General features: G+C 46.6%; 1 protein-coding gene across 1 annotated transcript in view; it reads left to right on the forward strand.

The window, feature by feature from the left end:
• Nucleotides 1–293: 293 nt before the first annotated feature.
• T265_08843 (hypothetical protein) overlaps nucleotides 294–24,504 on the forward strand; it is a gene marked incomplete at both ends in the record, with an annotated part of 43,181 nt that continues 18,970 nt past the window's right edge. Inside the window, 11 exons of the mRNA XM_009174755.1 lie at nucleotides 294–352; nucleotides 5,864–6,016; nucleotides 7,583–7,652; nucleotides 7,697–7,964; nucleotides 8,011–8,394; nucleotides 8,439–8,526; nucleotides 18,658–18,776; nucleotides 18,820–19,010; nucleotides 20,155–20,245; nucleotides 20,899–21,044; nucleotides 22,084–22,244. Coding sequence (XP_009173019.1) covers nucleotides 294–352; nucleotides 5,864–6,016; nucleotides 7,583–7,652; nucleotides 7,697–7,964; nucleotides 8,011–8,394; nucleotides 8,439–8,526; nucleotides 18,658–18,776; nucleotides 18,820–19,010; nucleotides 20,155–20,245; nucleotides 20,899–21,044; nucleotides 22,084–22,244 — 1,730 coding nt within the window. The remainder of the gene's footprint in view (nucleotides 353–5,863; nucleotides 6,017–7,582; nucleotides 7,653–7,696; nucleotides 7,965–8,010; nucleotides 8,395–8,438; nucleotides 8,527–18,657; nucleotides 18,777–18,819; nucleotides 19,011–20,154; nucleotides 20,246–20,898; nucleotides 21,045–22,083; nucleotides 22,245–24,504) is intronic.

Here is a 24,504-nt window from a genome sequence, read left to right on the forward strand (position 1 = left end):
CCATAATACGGTAGCTGATAGTGAATCGTTTCTGTGGTTACAATAGGCGCTATTCGAAATTATTTTGCCACCAAATTTTACGAACTTACACCATCGAATCAACTAGTGAAGATTCGTAAATCTCACCGCTTACACCACACAATAAAACAAAAAATGACGAAGGTCACGAGATAGTGGGAATTTAGTAATTATTAAAGCAAACGTAGTCTCTTGAAATCCTTATTCGAGCTATTTCCGGGCAGTGTAATCCGTATGTCCGGGGTCTCGTTGTGTTGGCACCCAGCATTCGCACAATGGAATTGAATGCTCGAAAGCTGCGACCTGAATACGATGGACTAAAAGTGACAGGCAAGTGAGTTCAGAGTAGGAGTCCAACCATTTGGACCATATCTGGGCATCTCAGGGTCTCACAAATGCTGGGAAAATATCCTACCAGACTTTTTCCGCCAGAGATCTGATTGCTTCTGTGGAAAATGAAATTTAATGGGTGGCAAAAATGAACGTAGATTAGGATGGTTTTGGTGTGAGCACAAACACAACAGAATGCAACACTGTGGTGCAAAAGGTGTATTTGATTACAAAACGTTCTGCAGCTACGAGCAGTGTGCTGTTAACTGGCTCCGTAATCGATTCCAGCGTTCAACCCTTATCTCAGGCTCACCTTTTGTCGCTATCCGATGGGCCAGAGACTTGAGCATGAAGGTTTTGATTTAGCATCTCCGCCATAAGTTACGTTCCCATTGGTAGTTAGAGTATTTTCTCAGAAAGACGAGAATAAAGATGCGGTTTGTTGGCATGCCTGATCCATTAGCCGTTTCAAGTATTGCGGAGGGAGTCGACGAAATGGTGTCTTGCTTGTGCGAAGTCCCTTAAAAATATCGCTGGATAAGTTGGGAACTTTGCTCTCCGAAAGTCTGTTACCTCAGACGTAACTCTGTTTGCCCTCTTATTGTCCAAGAACTGCTGAGCTGATTATTTAGGGTCCCATCCACATGCGTTTGGCAATTGGTGAACATGAACAGAAGATACACAACCGAACCCCAAGGCCTCTTCAAGTCTCTTATCATTCGCCGTGTGTGACAGACTCCCCTAAAATATATTCAGCTGCATCACCACATAGGCCTTCAAAATGTCTTTTGGCAACAGGTTAGGATTTGGCCTTTACTGAAGCATTCTAGAATGAAACCAATATTGGATACCAAAAATTCTACACGTAGTTTATCACTGTGATGATACACAGGTCACGAGTATTCGCAGCGCGCACTCTCATTTTTTGCCGGGTGGCCCTCCGGTTAACAAGGCCTGCTGGTTCCCGCACAACAAGGGTAAACTCTCGGAAAAGTGATACTGGTAGGGGATGTTGACTGCCAGCTTCAGTTCGATTACATGTGGTTGAATTCTAGCTTCGGTAGGAACCCTCCACGTTTGTTGCTTTTTCGTCACTGATTCGGCTTCTCCAATCGGGTTCCGCCAGCCCTCCCACAGTTTGTGCGTACAGCTCATTAGGTCTTCGTGATGGGGGAAATCATGGCTATGAAGTTGCAGGTGGAAACAACCTGAGCACTACCGTTTGCATGATATTTCTGGTGGAAACCGTTCAGCATTACAAAGTACCTCCATGTACGGCGATACTTTTTGACTGGGGGAAAGGAACATCATCAACATTTGCATGAGAGACCAAATGTAAACATTTGATTCATTAAGAGGAGGGTCGTGCACTTTTGAGCATATTTCGAAAACGGTGGGGAGAAATTGCAATCGTAAACTTTCACGAAACAAACCCAAGTTCTGCGTGTCGCCTTCAAATGGAAAAAATGGGTCTCCCAGGCCGGTTTTTAGATTGTTGCTAAATGTGAGACAACTTACTCAGTCAGGGACATATCCCTGTGGAATGCCTCTGTCCACAAGACTGACTCTCCGCCGTCCCAGGTTTACCTAAACCCTTTTTTCAGGTGTAAGTCGTGACATGAATCCCCCTCTGTTTTAAGTCCGTGAAGTTGAAAACTGATTGCTAGAATCGAACCCCTTTTGACAATTAGGGAAGCCGACTTCGAGCCGTCTGATTCTATCGAGTAAATTCATGTCCCTATCCGGAGATTCAAGATGAGTCTACTCCCAAGTTACCGCGTAACGAAATGGATCCAGGTCACTCTACACCACATAGTCGAAAGTCCGATTGAAGAAAATTCATTCCCTACCTCTTCATTCTGCACTAAGCGGTCTAAGGGACAGCATACATTTAGTCGGCCAGGCTCGTCACCCTCGATCATGGTAGCAACATTGAACCACGATAACCTCTCAGCACACTTTCCGGAACAGTAGAAGATTTTAACTGTGGCTCCATCGGTAATAATACCCATTACACCAGGATTTACTTAAAATGATCTTGAGGACTTAACTATCAGCAAACGGTTCACCATTATGTCCGCCAGATATTCAACAAAACGTGCCCTCTTTGCCAGTGAATCACTGAATAATTAGCACCACCATAATGCATCATCTTGTGTACCAAAATTCAAATAATGATGACTCTCCTGCGCATTTAAAGGGGTGCATGAGAAACTGGTGTCTTGAGAGGTAATTCACGGCCTCGGGATCTTGTTGGGCAAACATACGATTATTCGTAGTCCATCGCATTTAATCGGTCCCCGTTGCTCCTAAGCTCATGTCGGTGCAGCGTCCATTGCTTTTCGCCGAAAAACCTTGTTAGATTTTATTCCATGGAAATTCTTATTGTTGCTGTCACCATGACTTCCGAAAATGCAGTCATTCCTCGTAAGTCATCCGCAAATTACAAGCCGCTAACTAGTGATTCCCACTTCATAGGTCCTTATGATCTAGACATTTGGGATGCCGGCCCTGATGGTGAGCGTGGAACCCTCTCGGGGCAATATTAATGATCCATCCTTATAATGGTATAATCTTCCTGGTAAAGCGGATGGGCTTACTCTTGCCACGCTAGCACCATGAGCCACTGAAAACAACTCATCTCATTTGCTCCGGGGACTGCTCACATCTGTGTGGAGCATTCGCAGTTCCTTGGCTAAGAGAAGCGTATGGATCGGTCCATTTATTCCCCTGGGGGAAGAACGAAAGAGGATCGTCCTTTATTGGAACTGCTGTGGAAATATATTTCTGACTGTTTCTGGTCGCTGGACCTTGTAATTACCAAGTTTATCTGGTTTTTGTGGCCTGGATTTGATGGGTGTAGGAGCTTTATTAAACCGCCTAATCTAACCCCCTCATGTTCTTCAGTACAAGTCAGTCTATAACGTTGACTACAGAAGGTTGGTCTCGGTAAAAGTTTCTGCTCCTTTAGTTGCTTTGAAATAGTGAATCAAAACAAACGGCGAAGACGCAATCCCCTTGTTAGAGTTATGCGTTCCAGGCCCGGCGTTAAACTCAGTCGTTCCTCCCCCTACCATGAGAAAGAATATCTTCTGATGTGGTTCCATAAATGAATATTCTACTAAATTTAAGCTTATTGCTGGCGGGTAAAATGACTTTGCTCATTTAGGCATAGACCTTCACTTACAACCCATACTCCGAGCGCTCACCAATCTAATCTATCTATCTTACGAATCTACCAAATTTAACACTGCTGGTGCAGGCAAAAGTCGCGGTCCACAATGGTTTTCACTCGTTCTCAGCACACACAAAGACCACTTGGGCGATTTCAGGTTTGAGTGGAGAGCCTCAGGCGTTTCGTTTAGATTGATCTTCTTGGGTAAAAAAAGAAAGAAACCTGAATATTTCAAAAGAGTGGTGTAACCAACCTGACCATCCGAAATTTGCAGGTGCATCTAAGGTATGCGATGACTAACCGTTCGATTGTCCTGCATGCATGTTATTCCAGAGTCACGTATGCCAACTTTACATGTATCGCAAAGTAAAATCTCTATTTGTAGTCATCGCAAAATCAGCTGGGTCCTGTTTCCCAGCTGGAAACCATTTTCCGAAGTACAGTATTTCCGGCGGCGTTCACCAGGGTTAAGCAGGATCAGATAATCAGAACCACGATTAGGGGCGATGGCCCAACCTATTTATGGACGTCAAATGGTTGTCGACGCGACATAAGCATGGAATGAGAGCAACGCATTGAAGAAGATTGCTCCGCTGCTGCTACTGACTTCGCCGGATCTGAGATGCACGATTCTAACAAGTGGATGCGTCTTCGCCGTTTGTCTTGATTCATTAAATCAAAACGTCAGTTCGGCCGTCAGTCCACTTTACTGACCGATCATAAGACATCCCTTGCTGTTTTTCGTTTGAAGAAAGGAATCCCGGCATATACTGCTAACCGCCTCCATCGATTGGCCACTCTGCGGCTGGGACGTGACTTCAAGATCAAGTACCAGTCATCACTAGCCTCGGACAAGGCGACGCACTGTCGCGAATCATTGATTCAGGTAGACCGGAGCCTGAAGACACCGTCGTGCCAACGATTGCATTGGAACCGGAGGTTAACCAGGTAGTACCAAAGCGATTCGCATCCTCCCAGTGACTGCCGACATGGTCTGCCAGGCTACCGACCAAGACCATGTACTGCAGCAAGTCATTAATTACCACCGCAATCAGTTGCCGTGTACCTGCCCAAAAGACGAACTGAGGACCTACTTCAACTGGCGGGACGCACTCTCATTAGCTGACGGATGCCCTTTGTTTTCAGAACGTGTTGTCATCCCCAAGAGGTCATAACTAGCTGCCATGAACCAATTTCACAAAGGGCACCTGGGAAAAAAAAGGATGAAGGCCCTTGCTCGGAATTACGTCTACTGGCCTTTGATGGACTCCCAGGTCGAGCAAGTCTAAAAATCGTGCCTACGGTGTGCTGCAGCATCCAAGTCGCCCGTGAAGACCCACCTACGGTGGTGGCCACGGCCGATCGAACCCTGGTCTCGCCTTCACTTCGATTATGCGGGTTCAGTGGGTGGTCGACGCTTTTTGGTTGTGGTGGATGCTTACAGCAAATGGCCGGAAATTTTTCGAGTGAACAGTCCCGCAACTGCCACTACACTGCTGGAACTCCGACAGTTGTTCAGTCGCTTTGGAACACCAGAAACTATTGTATCAGACAACGGCAGTTAGTTCACGACGTCGGCGTTCGCAAACTTATATCGGGAGAATGGCATAACACATGTCCGCTCGCCGCTGTTTCATCCACAGTCGAACGGCCAAGTGGAACGCTTTGTTCACTCTCTGAAGTGGGGACTTCGGAAGTCCAGAGGGTAGGGACCAACGAAAAAGATTTTGCAAAGGTTCCTGCTGGCATATCGTGCAACGCCAAACCCCAACTCACCTGATGGAGTATCGCCAGCAGATGCACTGCTCCGAAGGAGACTTCGAACTCCGCATGACACTATCCGGCCACAAAAAAGTATGCTAGTGACCGCAACACCAGAATGGAGGAACAGTTCAACCGGCATCATGAATCAACCGGGTGCTCATTCAGCTAAGGCCAGCGAGTGTTGGTTAGTGACTACAGCGGCAGACACCCTTCGTGGACCCCAGGGCTTATCCTTCGCAAAGCGCTCTACGAAACTCCAGTTGGTCCAGCCATGTGGATACGCCATACGAACCAAGTCCGACCGACAGATACGCAGATCCTGCCCAAACGACCGAGTGATTTGAGACTAGAAATGCTCCGGATACTTTTCATCTCAGCACCATACCAGAAAATCAATCAGTTGCATCGTCGGAGGCCCAGTCTGAGAACGGATTACAACCACGACGCTGGACAGATAGGATCCGCATGCCGGTGAGGCCACTACAAGTGAACCCTCGGCTTCGAAGTTACGTCAACAAACTTCAAGGGGGAGGTGTTGTGCGGAATTCCACACGGATCCCGCTTCACCGCTCGCAGCCAGGTGAAGGCCGAGGAGTTTATCCCACGCAAGATTGGCCAAGAATTCGGGACGCTTGCTGGTCCTGCATCAAGTCGAGATCTGATTGGTCGAAATCTGGACCCAATAGCCAATCATGGCCCAGTATTGGTCGAATGCCGGTTGCTGATGCCGTATCCAGGACGCGTCGGAAGTTCCAGAAAGTTATAGCCGCTTACGCCATATATATGAAGCGATGTACAACTGTTCCTGACTTCGTTTTGGGCGTTAATATATTTTGTGCACACTTGGTGGTTGTTTTGACGTGAACGCTAGCTTGGGAGGCTCAGACCGAGAATTGAGTAGATAAAAATACCGTTACTACAGATAACGAGAACGTTTGACACTGCCAGCATGGTCGTTGGATTCCGAAGATGATCCCAACTCACCATCGGTTAGGTATCAGTGTTCAGCTATCCTACCCCGGATGGCTAACCACTGGTTCGTCAGCCAGGCTGTAGCTATCTATCTCACGTCAGGATAGCTCACTGGTTAAGGTACGGGGCTACTGACCGTAGTTTGAGTCCAACCCTGGCCTTTCGAGTGTTCTTGCCCATGCTTGAATTGCCTGGCCATATTGGCAGCTCTTTCGCTTCATTTGAATTCCACGGTATACCGAAAGGTTTTCAGTTTGGAGAATATTCGACCCAAATTCAAAGCCACAAGTCGAAGGTACTTTTTGCTAGTCTAAAAGCAAATTGAAAGCACGCTGTCTATTTATGGGGTGATAAACAGATGGACGGGAAAGGCCAGAGCAGCTTTTGTGAACCTGTGGTGTAGGCTTGACATCCGTTTCTCCGTCAAGGGTCGAGTTTACAATGCTGCTGTGCGTTCCATATTACTATACGGATCAGAAACCTGGCCGCCGCGCGCCGCGGTCGTCAAAAGACTTTCAGTGTTTGACCATCGATGTTTTCGGAGCATATGCTCCGGGCAATATTGCCCGACTCTGGTGGGAATACCGGATAAGCAATTCTGAATTTAGTCGAATGGTATCCGGGAGAAATAACTCACCGTCGACAGATTAACCGACTACACTGCATAGGCTGCACCGGCTTGGCCACATGTTGCATATGCCAGTCGACCGAATTCCTCCACCACGTGAAGGGTGGAAAGGAACCAGAAGCGGCCAAACAATAACTTGGAATAGAAATATAAAAACCATTACCGGCAAACTCAACTGCACTAGTGATTGCCGTCCTCCTCGATGGGGACTCAGAGGCGGGTCACATCAATTGCTATAGACATTGTCAGACATGGCCCATTCGCGCCCTCAATGACACTCACGCATCCAACCTATTGCCTTCAATACATAGCTCCCTTCCCAATTCCAGTGTACGACACTGGAAATAGGACCCGATCAAAATATGCGCTGCCTTGTGGTCGGTTGTTGCGCGCAGGAAGCTGTAGTTTGCGACGTACATGTACCAGGTTTGTCCAGCAGCAATCCAGAGTAGTATGTGGTCAGCGCAGCAGTAAAATACCTAGACCAATATCCGCCCCAACATGACCAATGCTATAATTTGACATAGTATGTTATATAACTCCTGTCAGTTCTCATTTTGTACTCCTGCTTTTTGGCTAAAAGGACACTAACCTGTCACAGTATCTTCCCCTCATAGCCGCCCTCCTATGTGGATGCTTCATCGGATTCAGTGTTCAGGCCACAAGCTTGGGGCGCGCCTGAAGGGTTCTTACAGCAAAACCCTCAACCATCCAGCTTTTCCCTTCACCATTCATCCATCGCAAACCACCAACCCGAAGATCACTGTATGCGTCTTTTTATCGTTTCATCCCTCTCTAAATGGAAATAGAGTGGTTGGTGTGAATTTTTGAAAGTTCAATCTGCTGACAAAAGCCGCCCCAGCTTTGTACTTCACGATGGTCCCCCCTATGCCAACGGGAGGTTGCATGTTGGGCATGCGTTGAACAAATTTCTGAAGGATATCACCGTACGTTACAAGCTTCTTTGTGGATACAGCGTCGATTTTATTCCTGGTTGGGACTGTCATGGTCTTCCAATTGAACTCAAAGCAATAGAACAAAGTACAAAGTGTACGCCTCAAGAAACGCGGACTCAAGGTAGGTTCCACCTTTGCATATTCAACTTGTCATTAATTTTTCACAGCTTCGCTTGTGGCTCACAAATACATCGATCTCCAGAAGTCGACCTTTATGGACTGGGGTATTTTGGCCGATTGGTCTAAGTACTACAGCACAATGGACCATACGTTTGAGAAATCTGAAATAGACGCTTTTGCAATGCTACATTCGAAGGCATGCCTACTTGGACGCTATTCACTTGCGTTTAGGGGTTTATTTATCGCGATTTACTCCCTGTATACTGGTCCTGCCGAGCGAAGTGAGCGCATAAGCTTGTTACATCTTTCACTTTGTAGAACTGCGCTAGCGGAGTCTGAGCTTGAATACAACTGTGAACACGTGAGCCCCTCCGTGTATATCCGCGTACCTTTATTTGAGCTAAGCCTCCCTTTATCCCGCACAGTATCTGGTTCGTTACGCCCGTATGGTTGATCGAATATATTCCTTTTTCAGGGCTATCCAGTGTCTACGGAGTTGTGTGGACTACCACACCATGGACGCTTCCCGCAAATGAAGCGATAGTTTATGACCCGAATGCAAGGTAAACACCCTTATTCACATGAATGGAAAATTCCGCTCAAGACTTTTAGTCTGTAGAGGTACTGGTTGCACAGTTTAGGTGAATAGCAGTGAAATGTCTTGAAACGGATCTCTGAGCTGATGTTCTGTGTGCTGTCCATGATTGATCTATCCATTTTCTTGCCATTCCCATTTGAACGCAGTTAACTTTACAACGATTGTCTCATATTCGAACAAAAAATATCGTTTGGTTTCACTGGTGTTCATTATGATGGACTAGCCTAAGAATACAATGTATCGATCCCTTAGGTTATTCATTCGCGTGACCCGTTTCTAATCTCCACACCGCAAGTGTCCGGCCTTCCCGATCTTTGAAATAGGACCTTACGGCTAAGATGTCTGTCTACTTATACTAATGTGAACATGCTGATGGCCAAACAGATCATGCACAAGAGTACTAAAAATTATGCGTACCATGTATTTGGGTTTTAGAAATATCCGCACCATATTCAGTGTGGACGAGACCGATTAGGTTGTGCGCTGTGCGTGGCATTTGTTTCAACTAATAATCGGTGCAAAAACAACGCGAGGGGCAGAATTTCTTAACTCGGTGTTTCGAACACCATGGGTGACTCCTATCAGGAGCATAATACTTAGTCACAACGGTTGTTCTGCTTCTGATGGTGAAGCATTCAGTTGAAACTCCGGTGTCAACATCTTCACTTTTCCACCAATTGTCAACCTGAGTTTGGTTCTTGTTTGCTTGGTGTGGGTGCCCTGATAATATTCCAGCCCACGAACAATCATGACACTTACAACTAAAAATACTGTCATGTCACATCGGCCATCGCGTGGTGTCACCAACCAGGTCGCCTTACTTGCCGTATACAGCGTGACGATTAATCGAAAACATGCTACTGATGACGCCTCCCTTATTACACTTTCACGTTTTCCCTATTCTACCCTACACCACCAAAATTTGAGTACTCTCCCCACAGGTCCCAGCACAGGGACTGACCGTTTTGCCCGCCGTGCATCACACTCAGCTTCACCTTCTATACGTCTGACTTCAGTAACAACCCTAAACACTTCGAATTCTGTTTTCAAACCTCGAAGGCCTGTCTGTTTGTTGCCTTTAATGTCCGCACACTGAAGCTACCAGGACAGCTGATGACTGTTGCTCGTTCGCTGGATCCCCTCTGCAATTATGTATGCTGTTTGTCGGAAACAGGAATATAGGACGCAAATGTTGTGATTGAACTGGCTCCCCCTTGCTCTCTTCCAGGTTCCGACTGCGCGCCTCTGGTCATGCAGAGGCCGCCGCAGCGAGTTAGGCCTGACTGGGTACTGTATTGATCTACCGAGTAGAAGCATCTTTTGGTTGTTGGTCTGTTCGAGGTGACATCGTCAGTCCCGCACTGACTGTCACCTCGATTGGTGACAAACTGCCAAGCTCGGCCAACAGATCAACAACCAAACAGTGCACATGAACCACACATATTCCACAACATTGGATACCCTCTGATAGTCGCTGCGCAGTTCGTTTGGCAACGTCTGTAAGAGAACCTCGATGAAGTGAGGTAGATCGCACCCAGTTTATCATGTCTGCTTACGTTCCAACTGACCGTAGCCGTGAATCTTCCAAAGACAGTTTCTATGACATTTTATATACTCTTACAGTGAGCCAAAAGCTTAAACACCGTTGTGGTTTTGGTGACGTGAACGCTCAGGTAGGTAAACTGAGCGCTGGTGAGGCCCATCTGGGTGGTCTTCTTGGACTGGACATGAGACGCACGAACAGTGGAGATCACCTACTTCAGATGTGTGCCGATCACAGACTGTTTCTTTGCAGTACCGCTTTCTGGAACAGCGGAAATCAGCTGACAACGTAGTGCCCACCTACGACTCAGCCCGAATCCAACTCGACGACATCACCGTTATTTATCGGTGGCGAGATTCGATCAGCGTATCTCGTTCCTTCTGGAACACCAGCGTGGACTCCGGTCATGCACTTGTGTGCTGCTGTTTTTCATTGCGCTTTTCTGCTGTACGCAACACGCATATCTTGCTTAGCCATTGGGAAGCTAATGGACACAGAAATCAACCGGCTCCTCGAACGCCTGTCGCAGGTCCGACGGTAGATATAAATAACCATTGGGAAAAGATATCCGAAGCGCCACTCAAAGCCGGAACTTCTTTTTACGGCACAATTCAGCCAACCTCATCCAAATAATGGATTCCTGGTGGGACCATATCTTTGCTGGGAACGTGGTGACAGGTTCCCTCTGGCCTCAACCACAACTCCACCTGATACCAGGTTAAACTGGGTATCTGTGCGTACCGAGAAACTTGTTGGGCCCGAAAGGCCGAAGAAATGGAAGATGCAAAAACTGCTGGAAACGTTCGATTGATCCCTGGAAACTTCTTGTCACCGAAACCTTCAGGCATCAGAATGGCTCCCTGATATCCACCGGTTTGGACCGATGGGCACAGCAATTCAGTTGGCCACCTGCCACCTCCACTCCTGGATCCTGTTCTTCAACAGAATATGGAGTCGCTTTCAGTCCCAAAAGTGTCTACTCAAGCATTATTATGCTGCTGGTCGTGACGACCTTCCATCTGTTCCGTTGAAGGATGGTGGTGAGTTTCTTGGCCATTGCTTGTCCAGGCTGTTTGGGTCCCAGACAGCTGGGGTGAGTCGATAATAGTGCCCATTTTCAAAAATGGTACTCTCAGTGGAGTTGATAACTACGGAGGTGTTACTTTGACTCCTACGGCAGTGAAGCATCGGTGTTGAACACTGATGTCATACTGTCTGTGATGATTATGATGACTTTGACTCCTGTTATAACTAGGCCTCTGGCGTCACTGCTTCTTCGTCGTCATACGGTGTCACGCGAGACCTTGACTCGTGAGATACAAACGGAGTTTCGACTGGGTAGAGGCTGCGTTGACACGTCTTCGCATTCTAGGTCGCCTTACTTGCCGTATACAGCGTGACGATTAATCGAAAACATGCTACTGATGACGCCTCCCTTATTACACTTTCACGTTTTCCCTATTCTACCCTACACCACCAAAATTTGAGTACTCTCCCCACAGGTCCCAGCACAGGGACTGACCGTTTTGCCCGCCGTGCATCACACTCAGCTTCACCTTCTATACGTCTGACTTCAGTAACAACCCTAAACACTTCGAATTCTGTTTTCAAACCTCGAAGGCCTGTCTGTTTGTTGCCTTTAATGTCCGCACACTGAAGCTACCAGGACAGCTGATGACTGTTGCTCGTTCGCTGGATCCCCTCTGCAATTATGTATGCTGTTTGTCGGAAACAGGAATATAGGACGCAAATGTTGTGATTGAACTGGCTCCCCCTTGCTCTCTTCCAGGTTCCGACTGCGCGCCTCTGGTCATGCAGAGGCCGCCGCAGCGAGTTAGGCCTGACTGGGTACTGTATTGATCTACCGAGTAGAAGCATCTTTTGGTTGTTGGTCTGTTCGAGGTGACATCGTCAGTCCCGCACTGACTGTCACCTCGATTGGTGACAAACTGCCAAGCTCGGCCAACAGATCAACAACCAAACAGTGCACATGAACCACACATATTCCACAACATTGGATACCCTCTGATAGTCGCTGCGCAGTTCGTTTGGCAACGTCTGTAAGAGAACCTCGATGAAGTGAGGTAGATCGCACCCAGTTTATCATGTCTGCTTACGTTCCAACTGACCGTAGCCGTGAATCTTCCAAAGACAGTTTCTATGACATTTTATATACTCTTACAGTGAGCCAAAAGCTTAAACACCGTTGTGGTTTTGGTGACGTGAACGCTCAGGTAGGTAAACTGAGCGCTGGTGAGGCCCATCTGGGTGGTCTTCTTGGACTGGACATGAGACGCACGAACAGTGGAGATCACCTACTTCAGATGTGTGCCGATCACAGACTGTTTCTTTGCAGTACCGCTTTCTGGAACAGCGGAAATCAGCTGACAACGTAGTGCCCACCTACGACTCAGCCCGAATCCAACTCGACGACATCACCGTTATTTATCGGTGGCGAGATTCGATCAGCGTATCTCGTTCCTTCTGGAACACCAGCGTGGACTCCGGTCATGCACTTGTGTGCTGCTGTTTTTCATTGCGCTTTTCTGCTGTACGCAACACGCATATCTTGCTTAGCCATTGGGAAGCTAATGGACACAGAAATCAACCGGCTCCTCGAACGCCTGTCGCAGGTCCGATGGTAGATATAAATAACCATTGGGAAAAGATATCCGAAGCGCCACTCAAAGCCGGAACTTCTTTTTACGGCACAATTCAGCCAACCTCATCCAAATAATGGATTCCTGGTGGGACCATATCTTTGCTGGGAACGTGGTGACAGGTTCCCTCTGGCCTCAACCACAACTCCACCTGATACCAGGTTAAACTGGGTATCTGTGCGTACCGAGAAACTTGTTGGGCCCGAAAGGCCGAAGAAATGGAAGATGCAAAAACTGCTGGAAACGTTCGATTGATCCCTGGAAACTTCTTGTCACCGAAACCTCCAGGCATCAGAATGGCTCCCTGATATCCACCGGTTTGGACCGATGGGCACAGCAATTCAGTTGGCCACCTGCCACCTCCACTCTGGATCCTGTTTCTTCAACAGAATATGGAGTCGCTTTCAGTCCCAAAAGTGTCTACTCAAGCATTATTATGCTGCTGGTCGTGACGACCTTCCATCTGTTCCGTTGAAGGATGGTGGTGAGTTTCTTGGCCATTGCTTGTCCAGGCTGTTTGGGTCCCAGACAGCTGGGGTGAGTCGATAATAGTGCCCATTTTCAAAAATGGTACTCTCAGTGGAGTTGATAACTACGGAGGTGTTACTTTGACTCCTACGGCAGTGAAGCATCGGTGTTGAACACTGATGTCATACTGTCTGTGATGATTATGATGACTTTGACTCCTGTTATAACTAGGCCTCTGGCGTCACTGCTTCTTCGTCGTCATACGGTGTCACGCGAGACCTTGACTCGTGAGATACAAACGGAGTTTCGACTGGGTAGAGGCTGCGTTGACACGTCTTCGCATTCTGCAAGGTAACAGAGCAACACCATATGTACGGACGGTCCACAATCTTAGTGTTCTTTAACTTAAAGGGTGCGTTCGATTCTGTCGATCGGTCAGTGTTGTTAACTACACTTGCTCAACAGGGTATGCCCCAGAAGTCAATGAACTAATCCGTCCACTTGCTCAACAGGGTATGCCCCAGAAGTCAATGAACATAATCCGTCCCGTATATTCACACACTTCTAGGTCCGTGAGAATATATGGTGAGCTCTCCAAAAGCTTACCTACAAAAAGTGGTGTCAGACAAAGACGTCCACTTTTTCCATTCTTGTTCAACTCCATCATTGATGAAATAATGGGACGAACGCTGGATGGTCTTCAAAACCCCGGTGTTCAAATTGTTGCTGGCAAGAGGCCTGTCGATTTGGAATACGCAGATGACATTGCCCTCATTTTTGGAGACCAAAACGAAGCACAAGCCCTGTTGAATAGACCGACCACCGTCATATCATCTTTCGGCATTCGCCTTGCAACTTCAAAGTGCGATGTCATGCTTCGGAGGTTCAGACCCTGTACACAGCCATTGCAATTCAAGAACTGTAGCTATGCCTGTACCCACATGCTTGACTGTTCAGCTCACAGTACTCACTGGATCACGAGACCGTCTTTTTTACACTCACAATCTACGTTGCGTAAAGGTAACTCATTTGACATTGATTGTACCGTCTAGTAAGCGTAGCAACAACTCATGTGCTGACACACCCACGTACACAAAAACGGACTTACATATAGGAAGACCGAACACAAGCAACACACAGACGCGCGCGCGCAGGGAGAAGGAAGTCAACCACTTTCCACAGGTCCACGGACAATTACTGAAAACGTGTAGCAGCTGTACGTTCCAGCTGTCCGGGCTTCCACCAAGGAACTCTCACAAACGATAACTTCCTCTTTTGACTTGCTCCACATTTCGCATTGCATTTATTTTTATACGTGCTGCAACTCACCACTGCCAACCATAGTAAAAACTTTTATTAGTGCATATACCTTCTGAATTATACTATGGCTACCATAATTGTGCACTAATAGAACCACTGGAGGTTATGGAGAATTTCGCATACCTCGTTCGTTGTATTAGCTCTGACGTAAGTGTGTCTGATCAAGTCAGTGCACGAATCTCAAAGTCCAAAATTAAGTTTTCTAATTTGCCTCACTTGTGGCGTCAAAAATGCATGTCACTGGACCATGAGGGTTTCGTCTACCAGGCTAGAATAAGGGCTTTGTTGTTGCGGACAAACGATGTGACTTCAGGTTTTTTACCACGGATGCCTCAGATGGCGTCAACGGATTAGTAACGAGGTGGTTAGAAAACTGGTATTTAGTTATGCTGTAGGTACTTCAATCGCGAAAACATCCAGCACCATCGACTACAATGGCTCGACCGTGTTCTACGAATTCCGAGACACCGTCTACCGAGAGGAGTGTTGTTCTTCGTGGCTCCCTCAAAATGGCGTAAAACGCGAGGTGGACAATGTATGGCAAAACAGTAGACCGCTTTGGGTTGGCAACTGTCTGCTCTTCTGATGGGAATCCCGGTATTCAATTAATTAGATTTTAGTGGCACTGTTAGGCATGGTTTATTCATGCAACTAGTGGTGTTCCTGCATCAAAGCCATCGTCACCAACACGTAGCTGTTCCGTCCATAGTCTCTTCCTACAACCAGAGTGATCCAACATCGAATTAGTGATTATCCCATTGCATTCAATGCATGCATGAAACGAGGTCCCATTGACAGTTTCTGTGACTGAACCTGTCGCCACTGGAACCAAAGTACCCTTGTGAATTGATTTGCAGTTAATAAATGTAGCTTAACTGAACGGCAATTCGGAGACTGGCTGATCGAAGACAGTCAGCTCAAGAATAGGATCAGTGGTGTGGGGCGAGATGGCTCAGTGGTTATAGCACGAACTTACTGACCGGAAGATCCGTGGTTCGAACCAGACCTCTGCCTCTCGACTTCCCCTGTCTAGGTTTGGGCAACCTAGCAGTATTCCAGCCCTCGTGGTGGCATGGCAGTTAGGCACCGAAAGTGTTACAGCTGAATGGTTATCAAATGTCGTGTATTGGACTGCGAAGAATTAATCTCGATATCAAAATTTGAATCGCTATTTCCTCTTTAGTGTCTTCATCAGCTGCTATACAATCTCAGAGGTAAGAAAGGCCATCAACAACTTAACTCCGCACAGCCCAAGCTCGGAACAGGTATGGACTGAGGCCAATTCCTAAGTAGAATTCCATATTCGGAGAGGAAAGACACGTACCACACGGTGTAACTTCGGTCATTAGCTTGTTTTGCACATACCGTAGCTGGTTGGCACAATCATCAGTGTGCAACTTTGAAGGAGTTCGGCGCCCGTAGCAGTTTGATGGCTGGTTACTCTTCAGCCATGTCCTACAACACTGAGGACAACAAAGGACGGTAAATGCTTAGCTAACTCACCCCGTTATGGTACTGGACCTTCGAATGAGAATAAACTGCTACAGCATTCTCACGTGACTGCGCCAACACCATGGTGGACCTGACATTTTTTCATGCGAAATTGAATTACACGCCGCACTGAGCTTATAAGCAGCCGATTAAGAGTGACAAAGCCAAACAAATGACAGAGGAGTAGCTTCTAAACAACCGTCACAATGTAGAAATGCAAATTGGAGTGAAGGTAACTGTAATCAGCTATTCCGTCGATCAGCAATAATTTCATGAGGGGATAAGCGACACGGAAATCGGTCTTAGTTCGTCCGCTGAGACGGATTCGCAGCCTTCGGAACTAGAGCGGCCAGAGTACTTAAGAGTTGGGTGGATAAACTCCGAATAATAACGACAAGCTTAAGTACGTGGCATGCACATTGGCATTAAGCCGACAAAGTATTATAAGCCTACGACTCAAATCGTCAAGGGAATCTTATGGCTAATTTCCTCCCCTGTAGCCCTCTCGATCAAACTCCAACCTGATTGCTCTCGAGTTGACAGGTCGTCTACATGGAGCAGAGAACAATTGTATCTAGTATTGTCCAGGGTCCGGGGTAACCAGTCACTGCACGCCAATCCGGTAGCAACATTCTTGATGACACGCTCATAGAAACAATACAGCCTTCATTTTGAAGCTTTCACAGTCCTCACACATGAGCTCCGCGAATGTTTCCTGTGTATTGTGTTGGATTTAATGCAATGGACCCGGATGAATCGCATCGTCCGTTGTTTAAAACAACCACCAAGTTGAATCCAAGTAAAGCAGTCGACCTTATCTGGAGTTGTTGAACCCTTTGCTCACCCAGACTGCCGTTCAGTCTACTCAGCCGACATCACGAGGAGGTGCTTCAGTTGGCCGGTATACCGATGGTTGGATAATTTGCGTGGAAACCTGCACTCAAATCACCATTACAAACTGATACGTTATTTGTTGTGGCTGTTTATTAGCAGTCTGAACCCCAATTTTTCATACTGGGTTCTTATTCGAGTGACGGATGACCTGAACTGCTGCAGTCTTTCACTTGTCAGTCTTTCTGTTCCGTGGACGTGATTTGTCTGCAATAGGTGTCGGAATGTTGAGCATATTTACCTTCCCTTCCTCTCGAACTAGCTTAGCATTGGCAAATGCCGGATTTCAGTATGAATCAGATAAGGTACTCTGCTTTCTATCGACTCATATCGGCCAGTCCAGAGAGATATATCGCATATCCAATTTGCTTATTAAGCTGGATAGATAGCGAGATCATTTCGCCGCGATTGTTTTCAAGTTTTTTTCAGAGCTATCAATCCAAGGTAACGTCATGATTCACCGTGGACTTCCGAATGCGTTCGTTATCGGGTTCTGGACTCATCCTGTTTTTGAGTGGTCCCTGGTTATAGGGTAGGCAGATAACCATGTCTCGTATCTAGTCATCTTCGAAACCTTCCAAACTCTAAACTTTGCTTCCCAAGTATTCTAGTTTTATCACTGAGGTTGGCGGTTCATGGGTAGCCAGAGCTCTATCTAGCTCAGTGGTTGAGACGCGAACTAGAAGGTCCGTGGCTCGACTCCATCCCCGGCATATCGACTGCTCCTGTCTGAGTTTGGATGACCTAACAGTATCTCAGCCCTTGTGCTTCCTTCAGATGGCGTAGTACCTAGGCACTGAATGTGTTACAGCTTAACGGGTCACGGTTTTACGCAGAACGGCTGATTTGTACTGTCTTGTTGGCAGCTTCGTTAGCAATGGAAAAGCACTAACCATGGTACTTACGTGGTTTTGAGTATATTCCTATCTTTCGTCTGCTTGTTATTTTGACTGCTAGTTTGTAAGTGGTGGTGTGTATTATATAATGGGATACGCCAGTTTATCTCTACCTATCCCCTAGCTGCAAAATGTCATGATGTCCCTTTTCACCTACGACGCGGATCCATTTTGGACCGTCATTCTGATTCCTGAATCACTGACCTTCAGTCGTTAATAGCTCCAGAGAGCTTTGACACGCTCACACTACTGGTGGGCGGCTACTTGTGATTGAACGGTGCAGTGTTCGACTGCTGCTTGAAAGCTTGCGAGTTCGAATCTCTAGGGTTTTACGAAGTGCTCATTGTCATTAATTCTCAATAAGGCTGAAACAACCGTACGACATTTCTTTACGTCTCTGCTGAAGCTCGCCTAGAACTCGAATCCACCCCAAAAGAAGACTCCGAATGCGACAAGATTTACTGTGCACTGTGTTGATTACTTTTCAAATCGGTAATTGATGATTGATACGCTTTTGAAAGTGCTTACTGGGTTGATGTCGTGTCTTTTTTTAATGTTTAACCATCATCCCGGAGTGGCCGAGGTGGCTCAGTGGTTAAAGTGCGAATTCACTAACCGGAAGGTCCGTGGTTCGAACCCAACCTCTTCATCTCAGCTGCTCCTGTCTAGGCTTCGGCAATCTGGTAGTGTCTCAGTCCTCGTGCTTCCTTCGCGTGGTATAGCACTTGGACACTAAAGGAGTGTCACAAGTGAACGACTATTATTATTATTATTATTATTATTATTATTATTATCCCCGAGTTCCCTCGTTTTCTTACTGCTGATAGGTATGCGCTACTCAAATCCATGCACTCCGGCGATATATATATTGTCAGTGGTCAATTCTCACAGCAGTTGTCCTCAATGCTACCTGGAGCTGATCTCAAACAAATAGAAGAACTTCCAGGTAAGTTTGGTTTACTCCCGCCCTTAATTTCACCCACTGTTAGGTCCAGAACTCTTGCGCACATGTCGCTATCTTCATCCCATTCGATCGATTACCAGCAATAGCGAAGATAACTTGTGTCCATTCCTACCTGGGACATATGTGTCAGAGACGAAAGGCACCGGTCTTGTGCACTGTGCTCCCTGTCACGGAAAGGAGGACTTTCTTCTTGGTCAGTCATTCCATCTCCCTATGGTTAGTATCTCTGTTTGTGATCTGTCGTGCTTGAAGCTAATAATTCCGACGCCCGAGTAGTTAGTCATTATATGTAATGAATTTTCTGACCTCGACCTCGTAAAAGGTCGCAATTACTTTACCGTATTCTGATATACCGCAACTCTCACTAGCTTCCGCCCATCACAAGTGAGCGTTTTCACGTCACATTTGCCCGTGCTTTTGCTCTCGATATTTTTATCGACTTTTCTGCGCCTGGAACAGTATTCAATTCAGCTGTATCCTGTTGAAAATCACCGGCAATTTCTGGTCTTTTATTAAAATTCAATAAAATGTCTACGCTGAATGACATAGAAACGGAAATCGATCGGCTCGATCAAGTGAAGTTGGTATGCCTTGGAAAGCCATACCATTATTTAAGCCCACGGTGAACGAATCTGTCATTTTTGCCAATTTTTGGCCTCATAATACTTGGCTCTGATATATCGCTCCCAGCTGGAGTTGGAAGATATGGGTCTAATGCTGGCGAATCGGTGAACGTCAGCAGTGGGTGAAACACCTTATCTAGTTAAACCACTGGGTTTTTGACCAGGAGAGAATTTGTCGAGTGCCGTTTTCAAGGATGCAGGGGAACGTTTGTGGAAACGACCTCAAAGCTCGCAGAAGGTATCAACCAAACCACAATGAGACCGAAATGAGTGTAGTTGTGCCACCATCGAGAATACTCATTATTGTCACAAGTCAAGTCCATGGGAACTGAGTCCCTTTGCCAGTTCTTTGCCTTGTAGAATAGTCGGATCAACCTGGTCACGACGAAAATCGACCGTTGATTCTCTTCTCAGACGTGTGTGGTCTGTTTCTCCACTGCTTAACACTATCCGTAATGTTTTTTAAACACGTCGCCTGTTCTCGGACTTCCGGTATTACGATAATGTCATTTTCCTTTGTTTTAAATTTACTGTTCGGCTTTATCACCTACTCGTTATCCTTAAGTAATCTGATTCTTAGTGAGTCTGGTTTAACTTCGAGTTATTTTCCAAATGCTTTGACGATCAGTTAGTTGAGTGATATGTAATTTGACGAATTAACGGGGAGGATATTGGTCGTCATGTACCATGAATGCTGTCGCCTATGCATTTCATCACGTAGAGTGTTTTTTTTTCAGAACCAGCTCGTGGACGACGAGGGCTGTTTTATCCCCGAAGCTGGATGTGAGCTTGCTGGTCTCCGTTTGGATGACGAAGGGACGGCTAAAAGTGAGTCGATGTCACAACTTTTCGGAGGACTCATCCGTTTCGAATGCAGCCTCCATGGCATAATCACTTCAGTCTTGAAAGTATAATTGGTCTTCTGGATTACAAGTGTCACTTTTTCGTGGATGAGGGATGTAAATTTAATCAACCAATTAATTAATTAAAATTTCCGACCAATAACCAGAAGCCAGATGATTGACTGAACTCGCCAGCAGATTGCTAATTCAAAAACTTTACCATACTTAAAGTCAAATCCAAAAGCTGCACAAACTGCTCGGCGGACAGGTGGTCTGGAGGTAACAGCCTCAAACTGTTGGTCGAAGGGTCATGTTTCCGGTCCCATTACGCCCATCTGACCAGTTCTAATGAGGATGAAAGCGTCCACACGGTTGATCTTTCTGCCTTAGATTGTCTTCCTTCTGCCTTGGAAAAACCAAGCCGTATACTTGGTGTTTTTTGCAAACACATGGAGACCGGGCGAAATGATGCGAAATGTGTTTTCTTGATCGGACTGATTCACACCACTTTACCCACAGCTATTCTACTTTCGAACAAGTTCTGCTTCTGAACTGACAGATATGGTCTATTTTTATCACCTCGGGCCCAAAACACTACTTCATGGGCACGCTTTCTTTTTTCTCTTCCCTCTAAAACAGTTCTGGAGCTAGTGCGTCCAATGTTGGTGCACCAAGGCACTATCAAACACAGCTATCCATATGACTGGCGTACTAAAACACCAGTGATCACTCGACTTTCTGAGCAGTGGTTTTTGGATACGTCAGCGTTATCGACTGCAGCCATTGTAAGTAATCGTGTGTTACTATCGTTGTGTTTTTGGGCATTGAGCTACCGTATCATTATGCTGAGTTTGACTGATAACACTGCGTAAGCTCGCCGCTGCGCTGTTATCCTCCTAATCAGAAGCTCATTAATTATGCTTGATTTCCATTCACAATTTCAAAGACTTATCAGATTCATTTTAGAGGTGAACCGGGCTTCCCAAAACCGATTGATGTCCATAGCTTTAGAAATCAAATCTTCAGTACAGGTATTTAGGACAGGGTCCTTCAAGTCAACCCGAGCAAAAGTGTAAACGACGGCGGACTAGTGAAAGTTATCGTTGTTGACTCCACCCCCCGGTGACATTTCATCCCGCAAATATAATCTTATCTGTAGAAGAAAGGTGCCTTGTTCCCAAAAAACTTAGACATAAGGAGTCTTACTGTCCTGTTTGGATCCACTAACTGAGTGTAGAGAAATCGGACCTGTGACCCTTTGACAAGTAGCTTCAAACTGTAGCCGGACAATCACGCTCGCTTCGCATGTTCGGGGTTCAAATCCGGGCACGGCCATTGGATACGCACTGCTGATGGGCTCCAATAAGAGCGAAACTCGAGTCCAGTGCTTCCCTTTGGTGTGGACTCACCGGAATAAGTACGCCAAAACAGGAAGCGACCGTTCAAATGAGAGTGGTGTGACTATGAACAAAATACCTGTCCCGCAAAACTCCAAAACTGCAACCATTCCTTTTTACTTATCACATCCTGCGATAGAATACGATGTCATGATAATCATCAGTGATCAGGTTGCCCGCACATGACAATAGTCGGTGGGGCCAAGATCCATCCCTACTCAACTCTTCTGCCTTACACCGACAAAAATCAAAGTCGCCTGGTCGACCATATAAGCGTCATCACTAACGCTAGACATCTTGATACTCATGTTATGTTTAACCGTGTTCACGCATTTTGTGGTGCGGACGCGAATAACAAAGCACTTTGACTGGCCAGTCGTTGGTGCATCTTCAGTGCTTTTAATCTTGTTCACTTTTTTTGTCCCAGGAGGCATACAACTCTGTGGATGTTATACCACCGAAACACAAGCCCTCAATGCTTCCGTTTATTTCATCTCGTCCGAGGTGGTGCATATCGCGACAACGTTCGTGGGGAGTCCCTATTCCCGTGCTGCTACGGAAAGAGGACGGAAAACCTATCGTTGATCAGTACGTAGCCTATGTTTTGTTGCTCTGGTTTTTCTACCTGTCTTGAATGTGTACACCATCGTCAGCCTCCGGTATGTGCCTAATCGCTTTGGACCTTTTGGCGACATGTCTAAGACTGCCCCTACCTGGCCTGACATCATAACCAATGACGTAAACGACACCTACGAAAGAATCAGTTGTAGCTTTCAGGGCTCAGCTGCCATTCGACCCGAAAAAAGCCTGAGATTCTACAAGACTAGGCAGGAGCAGTCGAGTTGCCCATGTAGCGGGTTCGAACGGCGGATATTCCGGTCAGTAAATCCGCACCTTAACGGCTGAGCTATCTCGAGCAAGATGCTTACTCGAAATCTGCTAGGGCAGTGACCGTGCGTGCACCTCAGGGTGTTAACACGCTCCTGCGGTGGACTCTTTCAGTGTGCGCAGTCCTGGGAGTTACGCGAAGTGATAACCTAGTCAATTTACGTACCCCCAGAGGGAATGCACTCTTTAGTTGAGGCTCTCCAGCAGCATTCTAAAGGGACGGAGAACAGCACTCGTCCCGATAGACGGTGTTTCGGAATTCGTAGAACATGGCCGAGCCATTGTAGTCGATGGTGCTGGATGTTTTCCCCGATTGAAGTGCCTGCCGCACAACCAACTACCGTTTTCTAACCACCTCGTTATTAATCCGTTGACACCGTCCAAAAACAGCAACGTTTCTGAAGCATCAGTGATAAAAAATCTGAATCCAACTCACATCATTTGTCCGCAGGGGCCATGCGTCGCAACCATACACACAGCCCTTATTGTAGCCTAGTACACGCGACCCTTAAGACTCAGTGATATACCTTTTTGACGCCTTAAGTGACGCAAATTATCAAACGTGATTCTGGCTTTCGGGATTCGTGCAGTGACTTCATCAGATACATTTTCGTCAGAGCTAATACAAATACCGAGGTATATGGAATTCCTCACAACCGCCAGTGATTCCTCTTGAATTGTAATGGGTATGTTCAGAGACTGTACGTTCTGTAGGCCAAGGACAGAGGATGTTCAACACGCAAGTAAAGAGGTTGCCCCCCACCCCGTTTGCAAACAACTTCTTCCAGGCCTATTCATCCAAGTAGAAGGCTCTTGTCATCCGCCAGAATAATGGTGTCTCTCCTTGCTGACCGGAGTAGTCGTGACAAAAATAATAATAATATAATGATAATCGTTCAGTTCTAACACCCTTCTGGTGCCTAACTGCCATGCCACCCGAAGGAAGCACGAGGGCTGGGATACTGCCAGGTTGCCCAAACCTAGACACGGGAAGTCGAGAGGCAGAGGTCCGGTTCGAACCACGGATCTTCTGGTCGGTAAATTCGCGCTCTAACTACTTGGGCCATCTCGTAGTCATGTCCGGGTTCAATGCAATCCATCTTTCCCAGTTTTTCAGTCTGTCGGAGCATACGCTGACACGATAAATAGACACCATTAACTTCGGCACAAAGGCTGAGATTCAGTTGCGTAGGGCGTTTTCAGCCCATGACTGAGTGCAACTCCCACCTCGTAGATACCAAGAGCCATCGCACCAGGATCACCAGATATCCGAGTGTGAAAAACATGAGCTCGTCCCGAGTTGTTTGAAGTGCATGACGAAATTAGGGTCTTGTATGCGTGTTTTTGAGGCACGACGTACATCGATAAAAAGGAAAGTAAAGACCCAGCAAGAGGTGCTTGTTGCTCAGTTCGACAGAGAGTACTTACTTGAAAGGCTGCAACGTGGGTCAGATCTTTTGAATTCGGTGACAGTGTTGTCATTTGTTTTACTGGACATTAGTTTAGACACTGAGCAATAGTTAGGAGACTGGCTGATGAATTGATCGCAGCGGATCGCTTGAAAGGTGGGGAGAGGGTGCAGATTAGGACCGATGAACTAAAAGTTGCAAGGGTAAATGATGCTTTCCTGTTTCCGATGTCGAGATGTCCTTTTTGAAGTGTCCACCTTGAACCTTCGACTCAGAACTTCGACCTCCCCGGAAGTTTGTAAACATAATACGTTCTTTGTATTCTCAGACTTCCGGACGTGTGAGAGTGTAGGGAGAGCTTTCCAAAAGCTTCCGCACACAAAGTGGTGTCCGTCAGGGATGCCCACTCCTTCCATTCCTTTTTAACTTTGTGATCGATGAAATAATGAGACGAACGCTGGAGGGTCTCCAAAACCCTGGTGTTCAAATAGCCTGTGAAGAAAACCTTGTCGATCTGGAATATGCAAACGACATCGTTCTCATGTTCGAAG

This window comes from Opisthorchis viverrini, assembly GCF_000715545.1.
Source record: "Opisthorchis viverrini unplaced genomic scaffold opera_v5_239, whole genome shotgun sequence".
NCBI lineage: Eukaryota > Metazoa > Platyhelminthes > Trematoda > Opisthorchiida > Opisthorchiidae > Opisthorchis > Opisthorchis viverrini.